At 43.6% G+C, this 21,834-nt stretch overlaps 2 protein-coding genes and 6 non-coding genes across 8 annotated transcripts; 3 read left to right on the top strand and 5 right to left on the bottom strand.

Moving 5' to 3' along the window:
* Positions 1 to 53: 53 nt before the first annotated feature.
* Positions 54 to 1,798, bottom strand: LOC117431283 (NADH dehydrogenase [ubiquinone] 1 alpha subcomplex subunit 2-like). Its single transcript, XM_034052060.2, has 3 exons — positions 1,642 to 1,798; positions 743 to 849; positions 54 to 269 (listed from the first exon to the last, which is right to left on the bottom strand). The coding sequence occupies exons 1-3, from the start codon at positions 1,743 to 1,745 to the stop codon at positions 178 to 180; spliced, it is 303 nt and encodes a 100-aa protein (XP_033907951.1). The 5' UTR covers positions 1,746 to 1,798; the 3' UTR covers positions 54 to 177.
* Positions 1,799 to 1,983: 185 nt separating this feature from the next.
* Positions 1,984 to 10,147, top strand: LOC117431270 (protein Red). Its single transcript, XM_058996069.1, has 20 exons — positions 1,984 to 2,154; positions 3,012 to 3,078; positions 3,751 to 3,843; positions 4,072 to 4,131; positions 4,397 to 4,564; positions 4,850 to 4,964; positions 5,253 to 5,323; positions 5,599 to 5,645; positions 5,758 to 5,921; positions 6,760 to 6,868; positions 7,109 to 7,148; positions 7,373 to 7,592; positions 7,924 to 7,942; positions 8,175 to 8,247; positions 8,566 to 8,649; positions 8,860 to 8,917; positions 9,050 to 9,138; positions 9,283 to 9,391; positions 9,634 to 9,668; positions 9,875 to 10,147. The coding sequence occupies exons 1-20, from the start codon at positions 2,139 to 2,141 to the stop codon at positions 9,900 to 9,902; spliced, it is 1,665 nt and encodes a 554-aa protein (XP_058852052.1). The 5' UTR covers positions 1,984 to 2,138; the 3' UTR covers positions 9,903 to 10,147.
* A 7,737-nt stretch (positions 10,148 to 17,884) lies between these two features.
* trnam-cau (transfer RNA methionine (anticodon CAU)) lies at positions 17,885 to 17,957 on the top strand. Its single transcript has one exon. It is a non-coding gene; the product is annotated as a tRNA-Met (tRNA).
* A 366-nt stretch (positions 17,958 to 18,323) lies between these two features.
* On the top strand, positions 18,324 to 18,396 carry trnav-aac (transfer RNA valine (anticodon AAC)). The gene has a single exon. It is a non-coding gene; the product is annotated as a tRNA-Val (tRNA).
* A 1,338-nt stretch (positions 18,397 to 19,734) lies between these two features.
* Positions 19,735 to 19,807, bottom strand: trnam-cau (transfer RNA methionine (anticodon CAU)). The gene has a single exon. It is a non-coding gene; the product is annotated as a tRNA-Met (tRNA).
* A 388-nt stretch (positions 19,808 to 20,195) lies between these two features.
* Positions 20,196 to 20,268, bottom strand: trnav-cac (transfer RNA valine (anticodon CAC)). Its single transcript has one exon. It is a non-coding gene; the product is annotated as a tRNA-Val (tRNA).
* A 714-nt stretch (positions 20,269 to 20,982) lies between these two features.
* Positions 20,983 to 21,054, bottom strand: trnad-guc (transfer RNA aspartic acid (anticodon GUC)). The gene has a single exon. It is a non-coding gene; the product is annotated as a tRNA-Asp (tRNA).
* Positions 21,055 to 21,561: 507 nt separating this feature from the next.
* On the bottom strand, positions 21,562 to 21,676 carry LOC131699538 (U5 spliceosomal RNA). The gene has a single exon (XR_009308193.1). It is a non-coding gene; the product is annotated as a U5 spliceosomal RNA (small nuclear RNA).
* Between the last annotated feature and the right edge of the window lie 158 nt (positions 21,677 to 21,834).

The raw sequence follows: 21,834 nt of genomic DNA, 5'->3' as shown, positions 1-21,834 counted from the left end.
GCACTGTTGAGCATTTAATAGTTATGGATATTTAAAATAAAATAATCAGCATATACAATTGGACTTAATTTTATTAACATGCACTGGGATTTCAAATGCATTACATTGACACAAACTATGTTCCAGTAAAGTCTATATAATAGGAGCCCACATCTACAACCACTTTGTGATGGATCTTCATGGTTTGACATTGACTGCTGCTTCCAAAGCCTTGAGAACTTGGTCTGCATTCATGTTGTCCAGGGGTACGCTCCTCTCTTTACCAAAATCTACAAAACAGAACAATTAACATAATACTAAACTTAGTCGCTTGGAGGCAGGAGGTGTGGACTGCTTTCCAATGATGCTGCTTTGGGACAGTTATGCTCTTGCAAGACCCCCACCCCCATAGTCCTAACCTACTTTAGATGTCTTGCTCTACTGTGAACAAGCAATGCCCCCAGTGTCGATGTCCCTTAATAGAAAGGCAGCTCACTCCCTCCTTACATTCTGTATGCTAGATTTACTGTATATCAAACCAACCATAAACAATGGTGAGACTACACATGGCTGGATTGTCTATGAATCATGCAGATGATGATGCAGTCAGTGTTCCTGTTTCATGACGGATTTCAGTCCTAAACTACATGTTTGCTTAAGCAATAACAAATGAGAAGGTGCACGGCTGCAGAAGCACAAGGCATAGCCACCCGAGAGGGTTGTCTCATTGTTACAAAGTGTTTTTATTTTTTTTTCAACTTACCATATCTGGCCCATAGTTTAGCTTTGACTCCAGAACATTCTCTGATTAAGAATGGAAACTCAGGGTTAGCCTTCTTCAAAGTCACATAATGCTGTTCAATGAAATTCCTGTTAAAACAAAAAGGCAAACAGTTACAAGGTATGCACTCCAAGACCTTTAAAAAATAGGTGCTTCATATTTACTAAAATTTATGCAAGTGCAACATTTACACCTGTTTGTCTCAGAGAAAAATAAAGGGTTAATGTTACTAAATAACAAATCTCTGCACAGGCCCTAGAATGAAGGTTTTGCAGTATCCCTCAGACTCTCTTGCTTCGTGAATCTGCCCCATTGTTTTGTGATTGCACACGGTGCAGGATGCCTGGGGTGATCTGGTAGCTCACAATTCCTTAAATCCATTTATATTTATATTTTTGTAAGGAGGTGCAATAATGATGCAAACTGGACAATTGTCCAAAAAGTACTTCAACACAAGTCCATTCCTGAATGTTGGGTGGGAACATATTTTACTCAATTGTTTGATTTAAAATGTTCTTTTTTTGTACCTTAATGTATTATGTTACAGAGAATGGTAATTGGGAAAGCAGTTTAAATTATGCACATCCACCAAAATGCTTCCATGTACTGTGCACAGTGCAACCACCAAGTGAAACTACAGTGTTTGTAGCATTGGCTTGTCGGTATCTGAGCGTGTAAGAAGCAGTTGATAATCATGTACTGAAACTATACTGCACTGTTTTAGCACTAACGATTCGCACACAATTGGAAGCATTAGGTTATTTTATTTATACGTTAACAACTCATCTCAAAATATATTTTTTACATCTAAAATAGACTTGTTTCATCCCATAATACACCTTAACATTACCCGGCCACATATGTTATTAATTGATAGTTACCTGACCCCCTGACTAGCTTCGGATGTCTGACACAGATGTAAGCGTATTTCTCTCAGGTTTTTCCTCAGATTTGACCCCACATTTCTCACTACAGAAGCTGCCATGATGGTCACCTTTAGTTAGGATCGAGTTTGGATCCCGCCTACTAGTTGTCCAAGAGGCACGTCATAAACCAATGAAACTACGACGGATCTAATGTAACCAATAACCTACAAGTATCCTACCTTCAACTACCAATCAACGCATCGTTTGTTAGTCCCACTGACCAATGGTTTGCCAGTCTTTTTCAAGCCCTGATTAATCAATGTTTGTTAGCATCATATATGCGCGCAGGTTTGATTACTTTTCCTTTCACTTCCGCCAGTGGTGTACACAGTGGGAAGTGGGTTGTATTGTGCGTCGTCTTGCCGTGTAAAACCTTTTCAATGGTGTTTTTTCTTCTTAAAAACAGCATAAACTAGTTTTAATTAAAATAAGGAGATCTACACTGCCTGAAGATGCCTGAGAGAGACAGTAAGTGTTGTTTTTTTTTTTTACCTTCTAAAACAATAATTAACACCGAACCCGTATTTTGTCGTTGCCCAGTAAGCACGAAAGTACACGGCTGCGCTAAAGAGTTCAGTTTTGCAGTGGTAATGTGTCCAAAGTTCTGCATTGCTGACGTTTAGGAGATTACTTCCAATAGTGAACATCAGTAAAATAAATAAAGAAGGATACATTGTATTTAGTACCGTTTATATTTGGGGTTGTTATGTTGGAAATGCAGTACGATGAAATTAGATTTACATGAAAATACCGCTTTTATTCATGTTTTTAAAGCTGTATAGATATATTCAAGAGGTAATAAATAAAAAAAATAATAATAAAAATAACGTGCCGCTAGATGTATTATTATTGGATCCCCTGTACTGTACAATATACATAAGTCTAAAAATGGTAGTTTATTAAATGTAATCTATTGTAAAATGCAGATTATTATTATTATTATTACTATTATTATTATTAGTAGTATTATTATACAATTTCATCTCAGTTCCTTGTATATCTATTTGTTTTACAGTAGCTTGTGTAGTTTGACTTCTTGTTGATGCATCATACTGATTAAAGAAATTGCTGTGTAGGTTTAAAAATATACAGCATGTTCCAAATGTTCTACATATATAGATAGGCTCTGGACAAACTGTATTGTCAGAAGTCAGTGACTAATGCCAGTTCTTTTATTTCTCTGCACTCGTTACATATGCGTTTAATCAGTATCTAAAAAAACAGAATGCAACCTGGCACTTGACTGGTCCTGTTTACCCCTAGCAGCTTGTAATCCCTGCATATAAGGGTCAAACCCATTACTGATGAACTTCCTCTTCTTCCAGGTGAGCAGTATTCAAACCCTCTGGCTCCAGATAACCATGAGGTGGAGGACCATCTGTCAGCCCTCCAGTAAGTACCTCATCTCTTAAACGTTGCAATACTGTTACTGGAATTGTCTGTTAAAAGTAAAATCTTGCTAACCCATAGAAGGCGATATTGGTGCTTTAATTACAGTAGGTATTCAGTTGAATAAGAAATTAACAACAGTTTCATGTCACGTTTTTGAATATTATTTTCAGTGTGAGTTTGATTATGTCTAGGTTAATCACTAGCCTTTTTTAGATCCCATTTAAAATAGTTTCTTGATTGATCTGGGATAATCACTTTTATTGCCCATCTGCGGCTTAAAAAAATAAAAAATAAATAATAATAATAATAATAATAATAATAATAAATTGATCATGATTATAATAACAACATTGAAAAAAAAACTCTTAGTGGTTAAAGTAACATTGTTTCAGATTAATATTTTGAAAAAGAAGCCAAATGGGCATATCTTGAAAAATAGTCTTTTATAATTGCAGAAATTACAGTGGGAAAGCAATAATAACCCAATAGCATTGATTGACTCTAAAAAAGAAACAAATAAGGTACAGAAAGCATTCTTTCTCATCTGTGATGACACCCCTTTATTAAGTTAAGTTTATGAAGTTGTTTCAAACAGATTTGAAGGTGTGTGATCCTGATCTGTTTCTTGAGTAGTGAATTTCGTGTTTTTTTTTGTTTTTTTTTTTCTCAAAGGTCCAAGCTGACCAATGAGGATTTCCGTAAATTGTTGATGACCCCACGGGCAACGCCATCCTCAGCCCCACCTTCCAAATCCCGCCATCATGAGTGAGTAGCATAACGTTGTATTTCTCATGTCTGTGCTTGTAAAATAGTTATGTTTGGTAAATCTGTTAGGAGTGTTTGTATAGCATCCATAAAATATGTATTTTATTGTTTTTTTTTTATGTAACTGTATCTTCTGGTGCAAATGTCTGTAACTGATCCATGTAGTCATTTCTGAGAGATTTAGAGAGTGCCTAGATAAGTTAACTGATGGCGCTCTGTATCCTCTAGAATGCCAAGGGAGTACAATGAAGATGAGGACCCAGCTGCCCGGAGGAGGAAGAAGAAAAGGTAATCTTTTGATTTCCAGTTTGATTTGAAGTGTATGCAATCTCTCAACTGGTAATCCTGGTAGTTGAGCTGAAATAGTTAAAACTGTCTGATTTTGCAGTGTTACAACCCATTAGTCTTATCATTATTGTTACACATAAAAATGGTCAGATGGATAGTACTTATAATTGTGTTTACATTTTGTAGAAACAATTTTTCTTTTTTTGTTTTGGTTTGATTTCTTATGTATAATAATTTGAATTCTTCTTTCTCTTTTGGTAACCAGCTACTATGCCAAGCTGCGGCAGCAGGAACTGGAGCGTGAACGTGAACTGGCGGAGAAGTACAGAGACAGAGCGCGGGAGAGAAGAGACGGTGTGAACAAGGATTATGAGGAGACAGAACTCATCAGCACCACTGCCAACTACAGAGCTGTGGGCCCCACGGCTGAGGCGTAAGTGTGGGGGAAAGAGTAAGACGGTCTTTGCATTGGAACATGGGTTTCAGGACCCAGTATGTATGCAAGGGCTCCCTGTCATTTCAACTTTATCGTCATCAGAACAGGTTAAACTAAAAGTGTAAAGGAGCTTTTCCACCCCCTTTGCTTATGTTTCAGAACTCTAAAGGCAGCATTGTTACTTATTGGACTCAAGATACAGAGTTGACAGGTAGTTTTGTACTGTGACCGCTGTTTTGTCAGCATTCATCACTTCCTTATACTGTTTCCCCCAATTGACAGAGACAAATCGGCAGCAGAAAAGAGAAGGCAGCTGATCCAGGAGTCCAAGTTCTTGGGTGGTGACATGGAGCACACTCACTTGGTGAAAGGGTTGGATTTTGCCCTGCTGCAAAAGGTGAGTCTTGTTAAATAGGAGTAGCATTGAAAACAGGGTTAGTAATGAATTTGGGTCTTTAAAATAAATTAAAGGAGACGGTACAGTTGCGCTTGTCTTGTGGTAGTTGCCTGGTTTCTGAGGAGAGAAAAAAAAACAAACAAACAAGAAACCAAAAGGTTATCCAGCTGTTTGTGTGACTGCTGTATTATACTGCCCCAGATAAACACCAGAAACAATGCCATAGCTGCCTCGCCTTGGGCCAGGACCTTTAAAGATTATTTTTGATGTGGTTGATCTGTGTTTCAGGTACGTGCTGAGATCACCAGTAAGGAGAGGGAGGAGGAAGATATAATGGAAAAGGTGCAAAAGGAAGTCAAGTAGGTATTCATACTAGTTTTCCTATTTACCTCTGCTTACACCCATTTTTACTGCTTTGGCGGATAGAGAGAAATGAAGGTCCGATATGCACATGTACTAACCTGATGTAGTTGTTCCTTGCTTTATGGTATTCAAGGGGCTGGACAGTTTGTACCATTTAATGCTGACTATAAAACAAGACAGGTAACAAGTCTGATATTGGACAATGATGACTTATCTAAAGTAGCAATCAGTAACTCCTGGTGTGTAACACTATACAGTATTGTTTTACCAGGAAAGATGAAGACCCAGAACAGAAAATTGAATTTAAGACCCGTCTTGGTAAGAACCATAATACTTTTGCTGCAGTTTGTAAATGTGTGATAGCATTTTGCACCATGTGATCCATTGCTGGTAGATATTAATGTAAAGCCTCTGTTGTGTCATTCTTCAGGGAGGCACATCTATCGCATTGTGTTCAAGAGCAGGCAGTATGAGAGGAATGAGCTCTTCCTGCCTGGCAGGATGGCCTATGTGGTAGATCTGGAAGATGAATACGCTGACACTGATATTCCTACAACACTGATCCGGAGCAAAGCTGACTGTCCCACCATGGAGGTAATGCACCCTCTCTGTACTCTGGTGCCATTCTGTTTGACACCCTGTTTCAGTTACTCAAATCATGATCTTTAACCCTTTGCAGTCCATTTATTAAGTGCGCGTCAGGCACGTCGGGTCCAATTTACTTTCACACGCGCAGTTAATTTTAGACGCGCTGTTTAAAAGTATTTTTTTTCACAGTCAAACAGGTTTAAAAGGCCCTGCATATCAACAAAGCACTCACTAGGCATCTCCAGCCCCGCCCCACCCTTTTGTTCGCTATTGCTTTCACAGATGCTAATAAATAAATAATAATAATAATAATAGTCGTACATACCGATCGATAATCTCCTGATCACTCGTTTTATCACCAAACTCCTCAATAATGCAATCCAAGTCATTATTTTATTACTATAACATCTCAAAAAAGCTCTGCAAATGTCCGTGATAGCCTCTGTGCGCTGGTGTGGTATCACATAGCGTGTGTCCTTATACCCACCCCTATTGTAATGCCAGGGGCATGTATGCTTATTCATGAGATACGACTTTTTTTTTTTCGGCTTGTCTCGGCTCCTGTCGCTCCCACTCGGCAATAGAATGATTTTCTCGGCTTTTTCCGCTGAAAAAACTAATAGAAACCCGTTTTTTGTGTTTTTAAAATGATGTCGGACAGGGTCCGACAATGGACCTGATAGGAGTAATTGCAATGTCGGACCAGGTCCGACAATGGACCGCAAAGGGTTAAGAATATTTAAATATACAGAAATACTGATTCAATTATGCCGTCCTTCAAGACAAATTATTACCCAGTCATTTTTGGGTGTATAATATTAAACATCTTCAATCTTTTTCTCAGGCCCAGACAACTCTGACAACAAACGACATTGTGATCAGTAAACTGACTCAGATCCTGTCCTACTTGCGACAAGGAACACGCAACAAGAAGATGAAAAAGAAGGAAAAGGGTATGGCACAGTCAGTCAGGTGCAATCTAAACTTTGATTTGAAAGTCTCGAGGCATTTGTACCTTGTCTGAAACCTTCAGTCCCAACCCCTCTTTAAGGAGAGGGTGGAGGATGATTATGGTTGCGGGATGTACTGTGAGTGAGTCCTTATGAAGAGAATGAAAGTGTGCAGGTAGAAACGCCTTGTTAATGAGAGAGAGAGAGTGTGTGTTATTAATTTCTGTCTGGTTTTATTTTCAGGAAAACTTGATGAAAAGAAACCCCCTGAAGCTGATTTGGGGTAAGCACAAGCATCACTTCTCCCAGTCATTACAACTTGAAAAACGAATTCTGCAGTTTCACATTTCCTTTAGGATTTTACACACCACTACTTTTTGTTGAACTAGGAATAAAGATTGAACTGGGTTGTGATTGGAGCACTTATTTGCATAGCATCTTTCCCTGAGAATAACTACAGAAGGTATGCAGTCGTTTCATAATGTTTACTGTTTGCTGCACCTCCAGTATCTTTGATGACATTGGAGATTACGTGCCATCAACATCGAAGGCCATTCGGGAAAAGGAGAAAGAGCGATACCGAGAGAAGGAACGAGAGAGAGAGAAGGAGCGAGAAAGGGACAGGGAACGAGAACGTGAAAGAGAGAAGGAGCGGGAGAAAGAAAGGGACAGGGAGGAGGAGAAGAGGAGGCATAGCTACTTTGAGAAACCCAGGGTGGATGATGAGGTAAGATCTTTATAATAAATGTATACACTATGGATTTAAGGCAGCTACCGTACAGGTAAATCGTATTTGTGAACACATACACAGTGCTACTGTACAAATGGACCATTCCGTGGAAAATGTACACTGTGCTACTACATTGGAAAAGTCCTTAATATCAGATTCTTATTTATACAACTTCTGTGTACATTATTGTATAGACCCATCACTGTAAACTTAGGCTTGCTAGATATCGATCACTTTCTGTGTACCAGTTTCATGTAATGGCCAACAGCACCATGTTTAAGAATAGGTTTAGAAGAATTAATATTTATTTTTTGTTTTTGTTTTTCAGGTTTTGGACATAGAAAAAGGTAAGACATTGATATATTTTTTTCACTCATCAGCTGCTTTATATCAACTGTATTTCCCTGTGATTTAACTGGTGGTATGTTGCTTGTGATCAGGTTTGGAGCAGAGGAAACTAAGCTACAGTTTGGTGGTAGTATAAAGGAATGTTTTTTGGGGGCAGAGATCTGGAATTCATTCCAGAGGCAGATGTTCACAGGTTTATGAACAGTTTCTTCCTCCTGTATTCACGTCTAGGTCCTGGGTCTACGAAGGATCTGATCAAATCCATAAACGATAAGTTTACTGGAGCAGCTGGTTGGCCAGAGACATATCCTTTCTGTCGGATTTGGATTTTAAAGTCTCTCTACTATTTGGAGATGTCCACTTTTGAAGAGGTTGAAGGATAAATTGCAAATCACATTAGAAGATCTATTCCTTCATGAAATATATATAAAATATTTTTAAAAACGTACTTTTTCATGATAGGTCTCATTTTGTATTTGCCTCCGGAGTGAGGAATGTATTAATTACACACTTGTTATGCCCCTTCTTGGGATGAATGCAGACGATTTCCAAGCAAGAGTTGCTATGACTTTGAAATGTATTATTATTGCTGCTGTGCTGTTTTTTCCTTAACACCAAGTACTGCAGGAACCAAGCGTGAGGAGAAGAAGCACCTGGGGGATTTCTTTGGCATGTCTAACAGCTATGCTGAGTGCTATCCAGCAACGTAAGTGACCTTAAATGAAATCTATTACTGCAGTCCCATGTATTTGCTGTCCTTTTCTGTATACAGGTAGCCACAGTATCTCAGAAGTTATTAGGACTGTGCTAAATGTTAATACTTGTAAATAAATTTCCCTTTTGATTATCTAACACTAACCTGCCGACCCTTGCACTCCATCTCCTTCACTTGTGTTGATGAGTCTCTCTTCTACAGAATGGATGACCTGGCTGTGGACAGCGATGACGAGGTTGATTACAGCAAAATGGATCAGGTAAATTTCAGCAAGATGTTGCGTATGCCAGGAGGTAAAAACGGAAGGGAATGTCTAGCTCTAGATCCTGCTGTCATTTATTTTCACCCACACTGAATGAAGCTGATGCTGTCTCTCTCGTCTTCCTGGCAGGGTAACAAGAAGGGTCCTCTGGGACGCTGGGACTTTGACACGCAGGAGGAGTACAGTGATTACATGAATAACAAGGAGGCTCTGCCCAAGTAAGTGCTTGGGCAGTACTGTGCGTGATCAGACACATTTACAGAACTGCAACATGTCTTTTCATTTAAGACCTGGCAAGCTGTCATGTATTGTGCTTGGTTGTATTTGTATAAACATTGCCCATTGTCCCTTCCTCTCTGCAGAGCTGCCTTCCAGTACGGCATCAAAATGTCAGAGGGGCGGAAAACCCGTCGTTTTAAGGAGACTAATGAGAAGGCCGAGCTGGATCGGCAGTGGAAGAAGATCAGTGCTGTAAGTGTTTTTTTTTTTTTTTTGTAGATATCCAGTTGTTCAGACAAGGTCCTAGTTTCAAAGAGCACTGCAACTGAATGATTTTTTATATATGACATGCTTTTTTAGAGTAAATGCATATATTCATGCCAAATAAGTGTGTTGCCGGACTTCCATCAGTAATGAGCTTAAGGCAGAGTAACAAGTCGCAGTCCACCATGCTGTGGGAAGTAACACACATGTTGTTTGTTTGGTTTTTTTAGATTATTGAGAAGAGGAAAAAAATGGATTCAGATGGGTTAGTATTTATTTATTTATTTATTTGCTTGTTTGTTTTCTTAAACTACTTCACTTCATGTGCTTCATGATTTTTCCAAAAACAAGTTTTTCTTGCTCCTATAAAGAGAGCAGCACAGATAAATGTTCTTAATAATAATAATAATAATAATAATTAAAAAAATGTAAGCCCTGTTCTGCAGTAATGCTATAAATCTTTTACTACAGGGTTCAAGTGAAGAGACCAAAATACTGAAGACCCCCACCCCCCATCTCTGTTAACATCTTTATTTTCATAATTGTTCTTTTTGAACAAAACAAAAAAGTTTGTAGTGCTTTATATTTAAGGTGTGTAACTTTTTTTTTTTCATCAGCATGTGGAATAAATTAAGTAGACTGATGATATTTTACATTTAGTTTACTGTGCATATATGTAATTCCTTCATTTTCTATTTTATCTTGTGTTATGAAAAATAACTGAATAAATGTTACTGTACCAAATCTGTCCTTTTTCTTTATCAAATCAATTTCTAACATCAAGCATCAAGTGTGATGTTTCCACTGCAACATGATCAGTCTGTTGATACAGTAATTAGTTTAAACATTGTCCACATAGAACATGTGAATTGCTACACCGAGGAATACTGTGGTGTTGTTTCATTCACTACAAACATCCCTTTTTTTTATTGAATCAGTTATTTTTTATTAGACGTGCCTGCATTTTTGTAACAGCATGGCAGACGGCTGCATTTATTTGAGTGCTGTACATCCAGATTATCCTGTGTATCATTCATCGGGTCAAAATTTGATAAATATCTTACTTGCACAACAGCCTCGTCCCACCCAGCCAAAAATCGGTGTTCAATCTCGGTAATATCTTGGTAGGTTTGACCAATCTTAGCCCGTGTCGCTACCAAGAATGGACCAGGAAAGAGCCAATCAGATTTCGCAGAGCTACCAAGAATCAAGTGACGGAATTATCCAATCAGATCTCGTAGAACTACCAAGAATACTGAGCGTTCCCTTTCAAGTCGAAAATAACCATCAAGGTATGGGACATTGCCGTCAGGCAGTAGGGATTGGCTGAGCTTTATGTCAAAGCTGCCGATAGGCCTCCGCGCAAGCTGCCGTGTAAGCCCGCCCCCTTGGGAGCTTACTATACGCAGCGCGCGGAGAGTCACTTCCTCTTTTGCCTTCAGCATCAGTAGCGGTTGGACTTAGAGCTAATTTAACTGATTGTACTCACTAAGCTTAGGCTTGAGAAGCTGGTTTATCCCCTTCTCCGAGTTTATTTCAGTTATTATTGTTATTATTGTGTATTTGTATTATTTTAGGTTATATTTTGTGTTTACATTATATATTCCTTTTCGCTTTGCTTCGGCATTGCGTTCTTCGTGGTCTCCCCGTCTTTCCTCTGTTCTTTTATTATTTACTGTGTGGGTTTTTTATATATATATTCTATTTATATTGTATTATTGTGTAATTATATATTTATTATATATTACATTGTGTGTCGGACGCGTGTTGCGTTGGCCTTGGCCACGCGCAATTGCATCCTCGGTCTAGCTTAGGCTATACCGTGTGTGTGTGCGGGTAGCTTAGGCTATACCGTGTGTGTGTGCGGGTAGTCTGCTCTGCAGTGTCCCCCCCCCCCCCCCCCCGCGGCGCGTTCCCGCCACGTGGTATTGCACTACACTCCCTTTCCCTTTGCAGCGTCCACAAAAAAAAAAAAAAAAAAAAAAGTTTTTCCCTTCACTATACAGAGGAAGACAACCACCAACGTGCAAAATCCCCAGCACCTTCAGGTAGGTATTGCACAGCACCAGACACTGTACCAGCACTTTGCGTCTCCGCTTGGCGGGTCAGCTGACGCTTAGGCGTCTGTGCTTGCGTTCCACGCTCGGTACTCGCGCTTCGGCGCTCGCGCTCCGGCGCTTTTGGTGTCAGCGCTTGTGCGCTTGGTGCAGCGCTTCGGCGCTTTGTGCAGCGCTTCTGCGCTTGGTGCTTAGTGCTTCTGCACTTGGGGCTCAGTGCTCGACGCTCGACGCTTCGGCGCTCGGTGCTCGACGCTCGGTGCACGTTCCCATCAACGTCGGTGCTCGACGCTCGGTGCACGCACCCTCGACACACCTCGGTGCTCGACGCTCGGTGCTCAACGCTTCGGCGCTCGATGCTCGGCGCTTGGCGCCTCGACGCACGCACCCTCGACGCACGCGCCTCGACGCTCGACGCTCGGTGCACGCACCCTCGACGCAGCTCGGTGCTCGACGCTTCGACGCTCGGTGCTCGACGCTTCGGCGCTCGACGCTCGACGCTTCGGCGCTCGACGCTCGGTGCTTGACGCTTCGGCGCTCGACGCCTCAACGCGCGCACCCTTGACGTCGACGCACGCACCTCGGTGCTCGACGCTTCGGCGCTCGGCGCCTCAACGCACGCACCCTTGACGTCGACGCACGCACCTCGGTGCTTGACGCTTCGGCGCTCGGTGCTCGACGCACGCACCCTCGACGCCTCGGCGCTCGACGCGGCGGCACTCGACGCACGCACATCAGGTGCTTGACGCTTGGTGCCCAGCGCTTCGGCGCTCGACGACGCGCACCTCGCTCTCGTCTTTGACGTCAATATGTCTGGGTTCCACCGTTGTGTGACCTGTCAGGCCAAGTTGCCTGCCAGCGACCCTCATGAGGACTGTGTCGCATGTTTAGGGCTGGACCATGCAGCATCTGCCCTGGCAGACAGGGCATACTGCCAGCTATGTGCGGGGTTTCAAACACGCACCCTACGCCAGAGAGCTAGGAAGGCGGTGGGAGGTCGTTCCCCATCTTCGGGCTCGTCCCACACCGTCTCGGCCCCACCATCGTCTATCGTGTCGCTGCCGGCGACGTCTCAGCCTATGAGCCCATCTTCCCAGCTTACAGCTGGTCAAAGGTCTCCAATTAGGCGTGCTCGGGAACGTTCCCGCAGCCCCTCCTCTCGCGGGGCTCGTCCCCGTCGAGAGTCGCGATCCAGATCTCTATCGCCTCGCCGGAGAAGACACTCCCGCTCCCCTCGAAGGGGTAGACGGCATCAAGACACATCTGGGGTGGCTGAGCTCACCTCCAAGATGTCGCAGTTCATGGAGCTCATGATGGGACAACAATCCCTCCTCATGACTCTAGCGAACGTGGCGCCTCGGGCCCCAGAGATGGTTACCGGACCCAGCGCTAGTCAGCCGATGGTTCCTCCACCAGTTCCCCAGGAAGTAGAGTGGGACGCCGATGCTGTCTCAAGGGACGCATCTTATGCAGACCCGCTCTTTGAAGACACAGAGCCTGAGGTGGCATCCCAGCACTCTGGGCAGGACGACCCTGAAGTGCTGGATACTAATGACCCTATCTGGTCAGTGGTGGAGAGGGCAGCCTGCCATCTAGGCGTGGACTGGCCCGCATCAGAGCCAACACGTCGCTCTCTGTTTGAATTGCCATCGGCTCCGCCCCTTCAGTCCAGGATGCTCCCGGCATTCCCGGATTTTATTAAGGAGGTGCAGTCCACCTGGGGAGCACCGGCCTCCGCCCCTGCGACTTCTCGCAATGCTTCGGCCTTCACCATGCACGGGGCGAGCGAAGCTGGGCTGGCGTTGTTTCCGCCAGTGGGCGCCGCGTTCGCCGCACTAGTAAAGACGCCGACACTTTCGGGGCTGGCTAAGGACCCTTCCTGCCCTAACAGGCAGTGTAGGATTACGGAGGCCCACCTAAAAAAGGGTTATGCCGCGGCTACAGAGGCAGTTAGACTGTCCAACGTGGCCAGCCTCCTGACAGTCTACCAGGCGGCGCTGATTCGCGACCTGCCTGAATCCCCACCCGTCGGGCTCAGGACCGAGCTGGGTGCAGTTGCACAGCTTTTGGTCAGGCTGGCTCAGCTAAATGCGCGAGCACAGGGCAGGAGCATTGCTTCCCTAGTAGTAGCAAGGAGGCAGCTATGGCTCTCACAGGCCAGGGTACAGGAGCCTGATAAGGCCCCGTTGTTAGATGCTCCTATATCCCCGGGGCACACGTTTGGCCCAGCGGTGGAGGAGATGCTGCAACGCTCCGTCAAGGCGCGTGAGGCCTCGCAGCAGTTGGCTAAGATGTGGCCAAGCAAGCCTTTCCAGCCAAGGCGGCCGCAGGAGCGCCAATGGCGCAGGGCGCTGCCGCAGCAGCAGGCGCACCCACAGGGCAGTAAAACCGCCCCCTCGGGGGTTGCAGCACGCAGCCAACCCGCATTTGCGAGACCGCAGCGCGGAGGGTGGCGCCCCAGAGGAGGTAGCAGACCACGTCCTCGTGGCTCTGGTCAGGCCCCTCGTGAGCGAGCGCAGCCTAAGCAGCCCTGAGAAACCCCGGCAGCCGTTAACCCACCCCTACACTGTTCCACAGCTCCTGTTCTGGCAACAATGCACCAACGACATCTGGGTGCGCAAAACTATAATCACCGGGTACACCCTTCAATTCCGGTTAAACCCCCCCCCCCCTTCAGGGGAGTGGTGGTAACTGCAGTGAAGGACTCGGTTCAGTCCTCAGCTCTAAATGCAGAAATACAGGCATTGCTCAAGAAGCGTGCCATTCAACTAGTAGACCCTGCTCTGACCGACCAGGGGTTCTACTCCAAATACTTCCTTGTGCCAAAGAAGGACGGCGGGCTCCGCCCTATTCTAGACCTGCGTGTACTGAACAAATACCTACGGGTGTTGTCGTTCAAGATGCTTACGCACAGGCACATTGTCCAGTCTGTCCGGCAGGGCGACTGGTTTACCACCGTAGACCTCACAGATGCGTACTTTCACGTTCCCATCTGTCCGGGTCACAGGAAGTACCTACGTTTCGCATTTCAGAGCAGGGTCTACGAGTTTTGTGTCCTGCCATTCGGCCTGTCTCTAGCTCCTCGAACCTTTTCGAAGTGTATGGACGCCATTTTAGCCCCCTTGCGGGTTCAAGGCGTTCGACTGCTGAACTATCTGGACGACTGGCTCGTCTGCGCGCAGTCAAAGGAGCAGTTGGCACAGCACACAGTGATGGTTACAGACCATCTTCAGCGGCTAGGTCTGAAGGTCAATCCAGACAAGAGCCGCCTCGTGCCCAGCCAACAGACCGAGTTTTTGGGTCTGCATCTGGACTCAGTGTCCATGGAAGCGACCCTATCGACACAAAGAGTTGCCTCATTAGAGCGGTGTCTCTCCCTATTCAGGTTGAGAGAAACAGTCAGCATGGAGCTCTGTCAGCGCATGCTGGGGTTGATGGCTGCCGCCTCACAAGCCCTTCCTTTGGGCTTACTACACCAGAGACCTCTGCAGGCCTGGTTCAATGCCTTCGCGTTGCACCCGCGGAGAGACAAGCACCGCAGGCTGAGGGTATCCCGAACCTGCTGGGAAGCATTACGCTGGTGGAGAGTTCAGTCGAACATCCGCCAGGGCGTGCGCTTGGGTCCCATCTTCCGAAGGGAAGTTATCACAACCGACGCTTCCAACCAAGGTTGGGGAGCAGTCTGGAACGGGACAGGGACCCGTGGAGTGTGGTCAGGACCCTGGAGGTCAGCCCACATCAACGCTCTGGAACTCAGAGCAGTGGACCTCGCCCTTCGGCACTTCTTGCCAGTGCTTCTAGACAAGCACGTGTTAGTGCGCTCAACCGCGGTTAGCCTCTCTGCGTGCAGTTCATCTGCCGGGCAGAGTCAATTACGCAGCGGATCTCCTGTCCAGAGGAGGTCCTCTTGCGGGCGAATGGCGTCTTCACCCTCGGGTGGTAGAGCACATTTGGGACTGGTTCGGCACAGCGCAAGTCGATCTCTTCGCTTCGCGAGAGACCACGCACTGCCCCCTATGGTTCTCGGTGAAGGACCTCGACAGCCCCCTAGGAGTCGATGCACTGGCTCACGAATGGCCGCCAGGGCTCCTGTACGCATTTCCACCGATTTCGATGCTCCCCGCCTTCTTGGAGAAGGTCAGGGTAGAGCAAGCGACAGTGATTCTGATCGCTCCTCGGTGGCCTCGGAGGATTTGGTTCCCGAGTCTGGTGCAGTTGTTGCACGGTCGCCCGAGGGAGCTCCCTCTGCGAGCGGACCTGTTGTCCCAAGCCCAAGGAGGGCTATGGCATCCGAACCCCAAGCTCATGCAGCTATGGGCTTGGCCCCTGAGCGGGAGCGCCTGTCAGCCTTAGGGCTTTCGACGGCGGTTATATCGACCATTCAAAGTGCGAGGGCGCCCTCCACTCGGTCGCAATATACGTATAAGTGGCAATTATTTCAGAGTTGGTGTCTGGCTGAGGGCCATGACCCGGTCTCCTGCCCTATGGCAGTGATATTACAGTTTCTGCAGAAGCTGTTAGACGAGGGTAAGTCTCCCTCTACACTTAAAGTGTATTTGGCCGCTATTTCGGCTTGCCACGTACGCATTGACGGGTTATCACCTGGTTGCCATTTTTTGGCATCTCAGTTTCTGAAAGGCGCAAGGCGCTTGCGGCCTCCAAGAACGACCAGTTTACCGTCGTGGAGCCTTGATGTGGTGCTGGAAGCCCTTGCCAAGGCGCCGTTTGAGCCTCTCCACAGCGTGGATATGAAGCTCATATCTATTAAGACTGCGTTTTTGCTGGCTGTGGTATCAGCAAAACGCGTGAGCGAGTTACATGCACTGTCAGTGCATCCTTCTTGTACTCGTTTTGCAGGAGACGGTTCTAAGGTCTCCATGCGCCCTAATCCGGCCTTTTTACCAAAGGTTATATCCCCGTTCCACATGAACCAGTCAGTCGAGTTGATGGCGTTCCATCCTCCTTTTTCTTCCCCAGAGGAAGAGCGGTTACACATGCTCTGCCCTGTGAGGGCATTGAGGTGTTATATTGACCGCACAAGGACTGTGAGGCAAACAGCGCCTTTCCCACTGGATAGTGGATGCTATTAAATTAGCGTATGAATCTGCAGGCCTTCCTCCACCAGGGCAGTTGAAGGCGCATTCTACCAGGGGTATGGCGACATCCTGGGCCCTCTTTCGAGGGGTGCCGGTGTCTGATATTTGCGCGGCAGCCAGTTGGGCTACGCCGCATACTTTCATGAGGTTTTACAGGCTAAATGTGCTGGAATCCTCTGCTCCGTCATTTGGAGCATCTGTGTTGCACTCTATGACGCCTCAGGGTGCGGACGTCTAGAGTAGGTACAATATGGTGTGACTATTCCACCTTGGGACAGGTGTCATTGCGAGCATAGACGCTGAGGCGCAGCTCCGCATATGTGTAGATGTACTGCCTACGCAGTTGCGTTATGACGTAAGTCTGTCCTACTGCCGAGAATCCTCCCTCGCGACGGCTTGGGTACACTGTTCCCATACCTTGATGGTTATTTTCGACTTGAAAGGGAACGATAGGTTGCGGATGCAACCCCGGTTCCCTGAAAGAGAAAATAACCATCAAGCCGCGAGGTCGCTCTGGAGGCCTTCACGGCCTGAAGGGCAAAAGAGGAAGTGACTCTCCGCGCGCTGCGTATAGTAAGCTCCCAAGGGGGCGGGCTTACACGGCAGCTTGCGCGGAGGCCTATCGGCAGCTTTGACATAAAGCTCAGCCAATCCCTACTGCCTGACGGCAATGTCCCATACCTTGATGGTTATTTTCTCTTTCAGGGAACCGGGGTTGCATCCGCAACCTATCGTTTTCAACGACGGTAGATTATTGAATCTTGAAGTCTTTTGGTTTATTTCGAAATACAATCATCTGAAGGTAAAAATGTTATTACAGTATTATTTTAATTCTCACTAGTACGGTACCTATAGTCACCAATAATTAAAAAATGCCAATAATATATGTTCGTATTACAAATGTCAGCTGTAGAAATGCGCGGATAGTAAACTAAATATTTTGTAATATTATCAATAAAAATACACGATTGACATTTTTACAATCGGTGTCAGTTCTGAGTGTTAAAAAATGTAATATTTACAACAGCTAGAAACTTGTTTGAGAGACTGTTTTATCTAAAGCGCAATTATATTTAATACAGTTGTCCGTTATAATGGTACTGTAATACTTGTATCCGGGACAACAGAAAATGCACGTATCGCAAACTGCAATATACAGTACATTATCTGTATGTATTCAAATTTCAATGTATTTGAAATTCATGGTTTCTGAAATTCATTAAAGGTGTCCTTAGTGTAGTGGTGATCACGTTTGCCTAACACGTGGAAGGTCCCTTGTTCACAAACATCCCACCTTTCTCAGCCTAGGACCAGGGAGCGTTTTCAAGGCCTCGTTAGCGCAGTAGGTAGCGCGTCAGTCTCATAATCTGAAGGTCGTGAGTTCGATCCTCACACGGGGCAGCACTTTTATTATTGGTTAGTTATTTAAAAATAAATACCAAAAATGTGAAATGCTGTCAGAACGTTGTTCATGGTCGTAAATACTTAGATGTCCTTATTGTTTTAAAACTGAGTATCAACAAAGCATCTGGACAAATGTGGAACTGCTGCCATTTGTATGTGAGCACAGGAACAGACATTAACATATACGCGCTTATACTATAAAACGTATCGGGGCTATATTATATATTAAAGTCTTGTTCTTTCATTTATGCAATAAATTAAATAAAAAAATGCTTTGCAGAACGAGTTCAATATAATGTACTCCCTTCACTCAAGCAAGGTGCTAGTAAGATACTATATGAATAGGGGAGGTTGACACGATGTGTTTCCGTAGTGTAGTGGTTATCACGTTCGCCTAACACGCGAAAGGTCCCCGGTTCGAGACCGGGCGGAAACATTAATTTTTGTAATTTATTTTAAAATAACAACCCATTACAAATATATTTATTTTTTATACGTCTTAGATTATACGGCACGTATCGCAAATTGCACACTACAGTACAATTCTTATTGTCTATTTGTAGGTGATTGTGGTTGATAAGTGGGTTCCATGTCTTTCCGGCGCCTCCTTAAGACTCGCCTCTTCAAACAGCACCTGTAGAACTCCTCTGTATCCTGGGACACTATCACCCTTCATGTAAATGTGCTTTATTTTGCTCTTATCTGCCCCCTATTTTACTGCATTTAATCCTGTACTTCAGAATACTGTAATCTGCCAAGTGTTTAACCTGTAGTACTTTGTATTTAATCACATCCTGATGTAACTATCACTATTTAATCATATCCTGATTAACTATCACTATTATCTGCTGTATTATTGAATTGTGGTTTGTCACACTTCTACTTTGCTTGAACAAAAGTTATTGTATTTCTTGCTCTTATTGTATTACTTGAATTGTAACACTTGAAATGTATTTGCTTACGATTGTAAGTCAACCTGGATCATGGCGTCTGCTAAGAAATAAATAATAATAATAATAATAATAATAATAATAATAATAATAATAATAATAATAATAATAATAATAATAATAATAATAATGTCTTACTAAATGTTTCTGTAGTGTAGTGGTTATCACGTTCGCTTCACACGCGAAAAGTTCCCGGTTGGAAACACGTGTGTATTTTTATTATTATTATTATTTTTTTAATCAGTTATATTTATTAGACGTGGCAGCATTTTTGTAACAGCATGGCTGATGGTTGCATTTATTTGAGTACTGTACAAATAATGCACTGTATATTGCAGTTTGCGATATATGCAATATGATCTAAGAAGTATAAAAAAAATGTATTTGTAACGGATTGTTATTTTAAATAAATAATAAAAAAAAAATGTTACCAACCGGGGACCTTTTGTGTGTTAGGCGAACGTGATAACCACTACACTACGGAAGGACGTCTTGTGACACGGTCCACTATTCATACAGTAGCTTACTAACATATATAGTTTTTATTTAACACCATAAATAATACAAGCCCTTAATATATAATATAGCCCTGATACGTTTTATAGTGTAAGCGCGTACATGTTAATGTCCATTCCTGTGCTCACATACAAATTGTAGCAGTTCTACATTTGTCCAGATGCTTTGTTGATACCCAGTTTTAAAATAATAAGGACATCTAAGTATTTACGACCATGAACAACGTTTTGACAGTTTTTAAGGCAACCCCAGCCTTAAACGAGTTTGGTATTTATGTTTAAATAACTCCTACCCAAGAATAAAAGTGCTGCCCCGTGTGAGGATCGAACTCACGACCTTCAGATTATGAGACTGACGCGCTACCTACTGCGCTAACGAGGCCTTGAAAATGTGTTCCGTTCCAGGATTGAGGAATGTGGGATCTATGCAATGCTAAAGGTTTCAAAGCAGGGATCTTGAGATTTGCTCAGACCCGAAGATCCTGCTATTTTTTATTCAGAAAAAAACACCTTTGCTGGCATTGGTGTGCTCTTCCTCTGGTGTGGCAGCTGGTCTTCATTGCAATGGTTTTCTGCAAGCAAGCAGAACATTGGCTAGATCCACCTTGAAGTCTAGATATTCCATAACCTCTCTCTTTCTGTCGCTATGATACATTTACGCTTGCATTTTAAAAAAATAAATAAATAATTAACCCGCGGGTTTTAAACGTTCGGAAATAAAATGCAACACATAGAGACCACTGAAAAATAATAATACAGAAAAATAAAGCTGTTTCCGCCCGGTTTCGAACCGGGGACCTTTCGCGTGTGAGGCGAACGTGATAACCACTACACTACGGAAACTTCACGGAAGACAGCGCTCAAGCACTGAGCACAGCAAGTGCTACAGGTCGATGGCGATGTACGTGTTAGTTCATTTTCTAAGTACAGGCGTATCATCACTTCAATAGTTTATATTTTTCAATGGGAAGCCATATGTCTGTGTTTATCCCATATAGTTGTAATAGCGTTAATTTGGCGTTCAACTTTCAAATAGTTGAGTTTTAGATAAAACATACTGACTGAAAACAGAACGATGCAGAATAGGTAGTGTAGTGGTTATCACGGGCGCTTAACATACATACTTCCGACTTTTAAGAATGTGTTTGTTAACATTTATGTATTTAGCTTTTTCTATTTACAGAACTGGCCCTTTCGTCATAGTCACGCCCCCTTAGTGACTCTCCACGGTCAGTTTTTTATGTTTCTATTTTTTTTTTTTTTTTTTTTTACGAAACACTTTTTTTTCAGTGAGGACAAGAGTATTCTTGCACAAACTGTTTTAGCAATAGAAATCGTCTATAAAAATGATATTCTGAAATGTACAAAAGCACAGGTCAAATAATAAATAGTTAAACTCAACGAATAATACTGTAAATATGGTACATCGGGTAAGGATTACGTATATAGGTATAGATAAAAAAGCGAATATATACCATATCTGGTAAATAATTGTCAACTACATTTTGTGCGTAAAATATTTAAGGAAAGTTTTTAAAAAATAAAATAAAAAAAAATCTCCCCGTCGGGGAATTGAACCCCGGTCTCCCGCGTGACAGGCGGGGATACTGACCACTATACTAACGAGGAATGCGTGAAAAGCGACCGTTCTGTACTCACAGGAAGACTGCACTGGCCCCCCCTGTCGAGAATTGTTTAGCTAAACCGCACTAAACCATTTCCCATTCATTCTTTATGGTAGTGCTAAACCACTACGGATGTAATACTGCTGCCGCCGCAACATGATTTTGGCGCTGTTGTGCAGGTCTGTGCCTAAACTTAATGTATTGAGTTGTGCAGATCTACCAAGAGAAGGCACTAAAGAGCATGAAGCGTTTTATCTGCTTCGGCTCAGTGAATTTTGCGAACCAAATGATTCGGAGGCTTCACTTCCCTTCCCACCATCTTGCACGAATGGTTGAGTGATTGGATGAAAGTGGGGTACAATCGGTTCTACTATACATAAACAACTAAAACACCCACTTCCTTAGTTTGAGCAAAAAGGCTGCAGTCTGTAACGGAGGTTACTGTGAATAGCACGCCCATTTTCCGAACCAACAATACATACCACAGTTCTATTATTTTACAACACAAGGAAGCCCCGCCGAAACAGGACATCAAAAAATTAGTTAAAACTCATAAATGTTCCTCTCCACGGAAATCTTTAGTAAAAGGCGAAAGATTTATGCGATCTGAAGAGAAACCAGAGTATATTAACATTTGTTAGTGCAGTAAGCAACCTACTCATATTGCTATTGTAACAAGGGACGGTTAGTTTTTTTAGATTTTTTTTTTATTTATTTATTTTTTTAAAGTTTTTTTTAAAACGAGCATTTTAACATCTACGTCTTGAGAAAAACAACCAAAACA

Source organism: Acipenser ruthenus, chromosome 22 (genome assembly GCF_902713425.1).
Source record: "Acipenser ruthenus chromosome 22, fAciRut3.2 maternal haplotype, whole genome shotgun sequence".
In the NCBI taxonomy this organism is placed as follows: Eukaryota; Metazoa; Chordata; class Actinopteri; order Acipenseriformes; family Acipenseridae; genus Acipenser; species Acipenser ruthenus.
Note: the sequence above shows the minus strand (reverse complement) of the source record. Positions and strands in the feature narration are given on the sequence as shown.